Raw genomic sequence first — 9164 nt, 5'->3', positions numbered from 1 at the left:
CAGCAAAACTTACATTGCTCTGTACTTCCTGTTTTTGTTCGTTCTGGTCCTTTCAACATTAAACAGAAGCTTCAGAAAAAACATCTAAATTCAGTCCGAGGCTGCTGAGCTATGAGGCTTGGGCTGTGGGTGAATAGTCCAAATAGTCACTTTACAATACACAGCAGATGTTATTCATGACTTTTTTGTTTTTTGCTATGAAATTGTCCATAGTGTAATAATATATCTTCAGAGTTCAGATGTGGGTTTACAGCCTGATGTTCAATGAACAATGAACAGAAGATATCCTTTTTTCATCTGAAGGTTGTGAAATTCTTTCATTACAGCAGTAAACAAAAGTAAACAAAAAAACGAATTAAATGAATAAAGGGGGATGTGGTTCAGTTATATGAAACACAATGTTACCAAACAAACATAAAGAAACCTACTTAACTGATCCTGCAGCCTTCCTTATACACATACTTCAGGTACCTCGCATCCTTTGCACCCACACTCCCCACAAGCAGGTGGTGGTAATACACCCAACTGCCAAAGGGAAGAGGAGGAGAAGAAGCAGCCACACCCTTTGATGCCACCTGGAAAGGTCTTTATCCCTACCATGACCTCACACCTCACTGGTAACTCACAGAAACAAAGAATGTAATAATTTCTGTGTAACCCTGCAGGCTGAAAGTGTGTGCCTCATCTAAACAGGTTAAAAGCATGATGGTAAAACTTGGACTTTGAGTGGCTGCAAATGAAATGAACCTGTGCAGGTAGGTGACCATGTGTGGCTGCCGCCATGACAGTCAGTGACTTTTGTCTGTTTAACTGATTCTTCATGCGGACTGTTTGAGCTATGGTATTTTTCTTTTAACTGTCATTTCCATTTTAAGCTCCCAACTAAGTTTGTCCACTCATGTTTTTGTTTTTTTAAATTAATCTGCCCACTGGTTTGGGTTAATGGTTTAATTTACAAAGATTTAGCCCCCATTTAACCTCTAAACCTTAATGAAAAAGCAGAGACAGCTGGAAAAAAAAGTTTTAGACTTGCAGGGATTGAAGCAGGAGTGTGAAGAGCATTTTACAACTCTGCTAATTACTGAATTTAAAGGCTAAGATATCTTTTTTTTTTTTTTTTTTTAGGTTTTCATTGGAGATTTTTCCTCTAATAACAGACTTGTCTACCTTGTGCTGACCACCATGCCAACCTCTAATCAGTGAATTTTTAAAACGCACAAAACTTTTTACATTTTTCCATTCAAATGTCTTAATTATTTACATTAGGTCTCCCAGACATGGATAAATGGGAAATGCGAGGAAACATATGTGAACACACAGTATATGAAGCAAAAATTGTTTATATATTTTAATGAGTTTGGAAGTCAATATTTGGTTTGACCACCATTGTTCTTCAGCACGGCCTGAACTCTGCTGGGCAGCCTTCTGGTAATTTCTTTTTCATGTGTGGTTCTCCAGGCTTCTTGAAGGACATTCAAAGCTCTTCTTTGGATGTTTCTGCCTTTTCTTCAGGTCTCTGTCAATGATGTTGATGTCTGTGGAGGCCGATCCATGACTGATCACTGTCACGCTGATGCTTCCCAGCTGGTATTATAAAGTGGATCAAAATCTGATAGAACTTTTCTGCATTCATAATTCCACCAATCTTGACTTTTTGCCACTTTTTTTCTCCATCTATTCAATTTCATCAAATTTATTTAAGGCCACACCGCACACAATGCTGAGATATGCTTTTAGGAATCACTTGTTCAATTCAATTCAAAGAATTGAGAGACAAAAGCCAACAATTAAATGACTCTAAGCACTATGTGGTAATGAGAAATTAAAACAGGAAGAAACCTCTGGCAGAACCAGGCTCATGGAAGGGCAGCGATCTGCCTCAACCGGTTGGGGGATAAGGGAGAAGAAAGCGAAGCGAGAGCCAGGTGTGAAAATATTGTTTTATGCCTGTCAAACTGTGTTAACGGATTCAGCTTAAAAAAAAAAAAAAAAAAAAAAAGGGAACAAATTGTGCTTTTTCCGACGGGCTGCTGGTAACAAAGTTCCTAAAGATGTAATTTAAAATTGGTTCCTTGCTAGGTTTTCTGTTAGTTGTAGACACAACACTGGTTAACCTCTTGAGTTAGGAGGCTTTTTATACTTGAATGATTCATAGGTTAGCATTAAGTGGCTTAGCAAACAATACAACTTTCCTTTGAAACTGGTAAAAGAAAGGACTGGAAGTGAGTGTAAAAGCAGCCAATGTCAAAAGACAAACTTTGAAAAGCCTGAGGAACTATTTCTCAAGACCACTTTAACAATTATAAGAAAGTCTGACTGCTTTGAAGACAATGTAAAGAAATGCAGCTGGGTTGAGACTTTCATTGAGGGCTGTTTATTGGAGCCCTTTCTCTGATTGAGCCGCTTCTTCTGTTCGCAGTCTTTTAAACCTTTCAGACGCTTGAGCCCCTCCCAATGGAAGCCAGAGGAAAGTTTGACTTTACAGCAGTAACAGATGACGAGCTGGGCTTCAAACAGGGCGACCTAGTCAAGGTCAGTGTGTAACATGAACCAGCTGTGCACAGTTTTGATTAGTGAAGTCCTGTTGTTCTTGTCTTCATAGTAAAAGCTGTGCCTCAGCACTACAAGCAACACATTTAACAGGGGCAGCTTTTACTTTGAAGGCAAACTCTCTCCTTTACTAGTTTGTGTGGCACTCTTCAGTTTCACAGCTGCTTCGTGAGTAGTTGGTGAGTATTTGCAGGTAAGTTGGCACCTCCATTGCAACCTGTGGGTTACTACAGCAACCTGCTAGCAACCAAAGCAACTCAGTGAAGAACTCTAGACCTCTTTGTGACCAATTCCACCCAGTGACTAAAAACAAACACTGGTCAGTATGTACGACCCGTTTTTTTTAGGGTTCTCCATTAGCTAGTAGTACCTACTCAGCCAGGGTTCCAAGTGAGGTGAGTTGAGCTGAAAATGCAAACTGCATGCCACTGATTGGTCAGAGAGTGACATCACTGGATGAGCCATGAAAGCACCATATTCACAAGAAACTTTTGAACCCCCATCCATCCATCCTGACATCCAACTATACTTTTGAAACCCGGCAATGAAAATGGCTGCACACAATCAACAGGTACACCATCTCATGGTACGTACGATGTCATGGGAATTTTGGGCCGGGTTGCTATAACAACACCACCAACACAGAGGTGGTAATTTAACTGTAATGGAAAATGACCAAATGCTAAGTTGAGGTGAGTAGGTGCAAGTGGAAAAGAGGCATTAAATTCTAACTCAGCATTCCTCCCATCTTTTATATACAGTCGATGTATGTTGCATGTTTGAAACCATGGCAATCGCCACCTGCTGGCCAATAAAGAGAGTTCAGGTGACTTTCATTTCTAGAGGATACCTCCAGTCTGTCCCAGCTTCTCAGTCTAAACTGTGGCTTTGTTTCTTTTCCTGTGTGTTATTTTTCATCATGTTCTGTTCTGCTTAGCTTATGACTTAGTGGTGACTCACAGTTTCCCCTTTATTGCAGTTGATGATAATAACCGCTTTCCCTGCTTTCATCACAGCAATCGGACTTCACTCCCACAGATGTCCTACTGTGTTAAATTTAAAAACTGTCTGGGATGTTGTCTCAATAAGTGGGTTGCTGGACGGGAGGTTAAAATGCGATGCAGTCCAATATAAGTAAGAAATCTGATACTCCTGTATGAAGTTTTATCTTTTCGCATCTGGACAGATTATACATTATGACAACATCTGGTGTAAAGCAGAGATGAATGGAGAGGAGGGTCTTGTGCCACGTAACTTCCTCGACATTCATTTTCCAAGGTAAGAAACAGATGAACATTAATCCGCTGCAAAAGCAGAAATCCTTTTCATTCTGTGTACAAACCATTTAAAATGACTACAAAGCAGGAATGAAGATGCCCAAACGTCAGGTGCATATTTTCCTTCAGTAACAGGAATGTACCTGAAAAGTCTCTATTTACTTTTGAGCTTAGATTTTTATTTAAGGTCTTAAAAAAGCCCAAATTTAGATTTTAAGATTGTACAGGAAAGGCCCAAAGGCAGGATAGTTTTTCTTTTACAACACTGACTGGTAGGTGTGTGTACTCGCATGTTTGCATCAGATAGTCATGAGCACAGGACCTGTTTCTGCAGATGGTTTCGGGAGGATGCCACTCGTGGAGATGCAGTGGAGTTCCTGATGAACAAACACGTGGGAGAGTTTGTGATCCGAGGGTGTCGGACCAGCCCAGGAAACTTCTGCATTTCTGTCAAGTGAGTCAAGTGTGTCTCTCAACTAAGTATTACACACACTACATTGTACCTGATCATTTAGACCTTTTTTTTTTTTTTTTTTATTGCCGTAAAAGGGAGAAATAAATAATAAGAAAGTTGAGAAGGTCACACTGGGGAAAATGGTGGTAATAAAGAAAATGATTCTGTTTGTTATGAACTGCCACTCGCAGTTTCCATCTTCAAATTCATTTTTGATACATCAAGACGGTGTTAAAATGGAAATAAAACTGAGTCAGTCTGCTATTAGTCTGCAATTGAATGGGGTCAAATTGGCCATTGTGTGCAATCTGGTTGATATAATATGGTGAATAACTGTGATAAACTGGCAAAAATCTCACATCTGTTGCAGTCTGCACACACAACCCCAACTTTAACTACTTACATTCAGTGTCCAGCCAGAGCTCTCTAATAAGGATGTATAATTTTAAAATGTGGTTTTAATGTTGTGAGACAGACTTAAAGTTCATACATTCTCAATTTTTTTATTTTCAGTTCAGTTCAAAGACATTTGTTTGTTTCAGTTGTTCTAAAGCAGTTATGCAGTCAAATGTCAACCATTCACCCAAGCACCAACGAGCCATTTCCTGTATTTTTTCCTCTTAGCATTTTACTAAGCATCATTTTTATTCGCGTCTCTGTCACTTAACATTATTTCAAACCTAGTTTTAGTTAAGTATAATAAACTTGGTGTGAGTGATGTACAGTAAAGTTATTCTGACTCTTAAATCTATTCTCAGGTATGAGCAGGGCATGATGCATTACAGATTGCTGAGGGACAAGAGAGGTCATTACTTCCTGTGGAGGGAAAAATTCACCTCTCTGAACAAACTGGTGGACTTCTACAAAACCAACTCCATCTCCAAAAGCAGGATAATCTACCTCAACATCAATGGGATCCTGGACCAAGGCGGCCCCTCCGATGCTCAGCCAGTGAGACATGATTGCTTTTATTGAAAACCTCAGATTAAAGAGCAGTTTATCACAACAAGCAAGTTACGAGGCATTTCAGTCAGTTTCACCTGTATAGTCCCAGAACATCAGTTGTCTCAAGGTGCTTTACATTTTAAGGTAAAGACCAGTCGATATCCTATGAGGAGCACTTACAGGATGGAAGAACTCCCTTTAGATAGGAAGTGACATCCAACAAAGGCACGTTCAGGGAGGGACCGCCGTCTAATGTGACCAACCAGCCAGTAACTGAGGGAAGACTCTCACAAGTTTCAGGCATCTCTCTCACTTCTTTCACTCAACAGGATGATGTTGCATGTTGGTTGTTTTGTTTGCGCAGTGGAAAGTTAAAATGGTGCCAGCATATCACATCTCATTTATTCATATATTCCAGTGTTGCAGCTGTCAAGTCAATTCACTTTATGGAATTAACCTGAGAGGACAAGAGACTGTCTGTGCACTTTCAAACTCGGTTAGCTTGCCTTTTGATTAATTAGATATTTTGGATGAGGTGATCACACCAGCAAACATTACAACTTTAAACATCTGGAACACCATCCTGGTGTAGATGCAGCACAGAAGGACTGATCGGGATGACCTCATCCAGCCTAAACTGTGCAAGCCTCATCAAGAAGAAAAGTTTCTGGGTGCTGGTTCCAGCAGAGAGGGGTCTGAAAGCTGAAGGCTCTGCCTCTCATTCGACTTTTAAATATCCTATGAACCACAAGTAAACCTGCAGTGTGACAGTAAAGAGCTCTAATGGGGTGATACTGTACTATAAGGTCTTCAAGATAAGATGGGGCCTGATTATTCAAGACCTTGTATGTGAGGTACAGGATTTAAAATGTGATGCTGGATTTAACAGGGAGTAAGCATCTGGTTAGATACCATGTTGCTAAGATTTTTCAGGACAGAGAACAATAACCTTTGTCTCTAAGACATTTCTGCAGTTTAACTACTTGGTGTGTATCATCTGGCTTCATGGATAGAGCTGGGTATCATCTGCATAGCAATGAAATGTGTGCTATGTATGCTACCTGAAGTCTTTGCCTCCCATTCTACTTTTGAAAAGTCTGGGTATCAAATTTAAATGTATACTTGTGCATTAAGCAGCACAGCATACGGCGTAGCCTACACAACTGGCTGACTCTCATCTGCATCTTCATTTGTAACAGTAGTTGTTTTGGTCCATTCTCTTCCAGCTCATTTGAAAATGTGTAAATATAAATGGTCTTGTACCTGTTTAATGTCTTTTGGTGATATCAAATTCTAGTGTGACCAGTTCACCACAGGAACAAGATCAGTTAGTTTGGTTAAGTTTTAAGATTTTCTTCCTTCTTGATGATTTCATTGTGAAAATCAGTCACATTGGAAACATTTAATTCCTAAGGCTACATTTTGAAAGGGCTTCATTCATCAGTTGTCTGTCAGGTATTGATCAGTGTTTGTTTTTCCTCCCACAGACTACGTCTTGTTTTCAAGTGATGGCGGTGTGCGACTTCCCTGCTATACAAGATGACGAACTTGGTTTCAACGCAGGAGACGTCATTGAGGTGCTGGATATGTCTCATCCTTTTTGGTGGAAAGGGAAGCTGAAAGGAATTACTGGACTATTTCCTGTAAATGCTACAAGACCACTGTGAGGAAATCCGCAACTGATGCTGTTACTACACCTGCTTACGTTCGGACTCGGCCTGCAGGTGCACCTGCCCTCGATTAAGAGTTTCTAAACCTTAATGAGAAGCTGGCTTTTAGATAACGCTGCACATCAGCCTTCAACCAGAGGAGTGAGTCAGTACAGCTTTTTATCTAAAGGAGCAGAATAACGATGAATGTCTGCTCATGTTTTAACACATGGATGTATGCCCTACACACACATTTTTTTACCTTTTTAAATAAAAAAATTTATGACCAAGATTAAATCTGAACTCATTATGAGGGGAGAGTTTATTCAGTTTTCTTATTACAAAGTTGATCCCCATCAAATCTATTCTGTGATATTCCCTGTTACTCATTTCCTCCGACTTCTGTAGTTGTATCCAGCTGATAGACTGTACATTGAAGATGGAAATGGTTGGTCTGAAAAGCCTAAAGCTGCATTCTTTCTAATAGCCACCAGGAGGCAACACCTGTGTTTGGGGAAAAACAAACCTCTGGCTGTATTCTTTCTTCTGCCCCATCCATGTTTTCATGGTGGAAACAAAAACACAAAGGTTGCAATATGCTTGTTAAGTGATGATGTAACAGCCCTGTATTTATAGGTCCAAGCATCTCCTTCACTGAACAATGGCCTCGTCTTTTAAACACATTGAGAGGCTAAAGAGAGAGTAATGTGTATCTGCAACCAATCATGTCCCAGGCACCACAGAAAATATTCTGTCTCTGTTAAGGAGCTGAAGTTTGCAGATGTAGGTGCAGAGCTTGCTGCTTGTTTGTTTAGTTTTCTAGCAGATAAGCAATTTGATTTTACTTGATATATTTTTTTGTTAGCAAGATTATACCAAAAACATAAACCCAGCTAGGTCAGTGTTATAAAAGTGTTGTTGAGGTGAAGTATGGACAAACAAAAGAACCCATTTGATGTGATTCAAAGTCACTTTACTTAAAAATCAGCAGGGGGGGGCATTTACATAAGTGGAAGTTCTCTACAGGCTTTTAGTTACTATTGGGCCCAAGAGAAAACAACACATGCTGTCAAAATGAATTAGTAATACCACTTCTAGTGCTACCAACGGCTGTTGTTATTGCCTTTTGATTAGTTTTCGGAAACAAAATAGGCCACAAAATACTCAGAATTTCAATTTTTAAAAGTTATGGCGCGTATAAGGAAAACAAAATACTAAATGGAAACATGAAGGTTTTAACCTTGTAATTTAAACATGTTGCTTTATTTCATATCTTACTGTAAACTATATGTGCATTTTTGCATGGTATTAACCATCCTCACTCCAGTGGAAACATTTTTGAGAGCTGTGGCGTTTCTGGTTCCCTCGGACAGAATCGTGCAGATGCAAACTTCTCTCTTCCAAAAACTGTCATCACTTTCTCTGCTTCACCTGGAGGTAAACTCTTTTCTAATATACAGAAATTTGAGGTGGTAGTATGAAGACTGCACAAGTCTGTTGGTTCAGAATGCTCTGATATGATATTCACAGTGGTAAGAACAAAATAGACTAGTGCGCACGCCTTATAAATCTAATGGGAATTTCACGCCCACACTAACCAGGATGCTGCAGAAGAATATGTGATGGCCAACCACAAACCAGTTTCTCTTTAAAAAAAAGTATTTCTTCTGGCCCATTCTGCATTTATTATCGTGGTCGTTTCTATTATTTTAGTTCTATCCAGAATAAGCGAGCCTGAGGTTGGCTTTAAAAAGTAAAAATGGAAATTGACCCGCGATCTTGGGACAACCAAACTCTTGAAAAGGTGACTATGAAAATGTTCCTTAGAAGTTTCTTCAAAGTAAAGGTTAATTCAGTGCTTACCTCGCAGTGGATATAAATAAATAAGAATATGAAGAAAGAGGCCGACGGCAGCTTTTAATCCACTGCTTTGATTCTGCAGCTGAAGATGGATAAATGTCAAACTGTGAAGCTAACAGCTGAGGAGCACCATGACCTTACCTGACTGCCTTGTGGAAGTGTAGCTATATATAAAAGAAGTGTTTATTTAAAAGGTTACAATGAACCTGCAAACATACGTGAATTAATTTTCATTCTCATGTTCAGTTATTTCAGATATATCCATAGATAAACAGTGAAGGTACTTAAATATTGTAATTTAAAATTATAGAAGAAAAAATAAACCATGTAAAAGGGCTGAAAACTCATCTTTGCGGTTATTTAAAGGTTCAACAAATGGAAGAAGAAAATATTTTATTTTCATTCTTTTATGTAAAAATGGTAAGATTG

General features: G+C 39.2%; 1 protein-coding gene across 3 annotated transcripts; it reads left to right on the top strand.

Annotated features, from left to right (window-relative positions):
- The first annotated feature begins 486 nt into the window (after positions 1-486).
- Positions 487-7172, top strand: LOC116314310 (GRB2-related adaptor protein 2-like). Of its 3 annotated transcripts, none has more exons than XM_031732287.2 (7): positions 487-583; positions 694-755; positions 2420-2532; positions 3737-3828; positions 4162-4281; positions 5040-5232; positions 6714-7172. In XM_031732287.2, exons 3-7 carry the CDS (start codon positions 2455-2457, stop codon positions 6891-6893), a joined length of 663 nt encoding a protein of 220 aa, XP_031588147.1. In that variant the 5' UTR covers positions 487-583; positions 694-755; positions 2420-2454; the 3' UTR covers positions 6894-7172. The 3 variants fall into 3 exon arrangements, with proteins under 3 accessions (XP_031588147.1, XP_031588146.1, XP_039466569.1); XM_031732286.2 differs by having other exon boundaries at positions 492-617; XM_039610635.1 differs by having other exon boundaries at positions 498-583; positions 666-755.
- The last annotated feature ends 1992 nt before the right edge of the window (positions 7173-9164 follow it).

This window comes from Oreochromis aureus, linkage group 4 (assembly GCF_013358895.1).
Source record: "Oreochromis aureus strain Israel breed Guangdong linkage group 4, ZZ_aureus, whole genome shotgun sequence".
NCBI lineage: Eukaryota > Metazoa > Chordata > Actinopteri > Cichliformes > Cichlidae > Oreochromis > Oreochromis aureus.
This window is presented reverse-complemented; position numbering and strand designations above follow the sequence as displayed.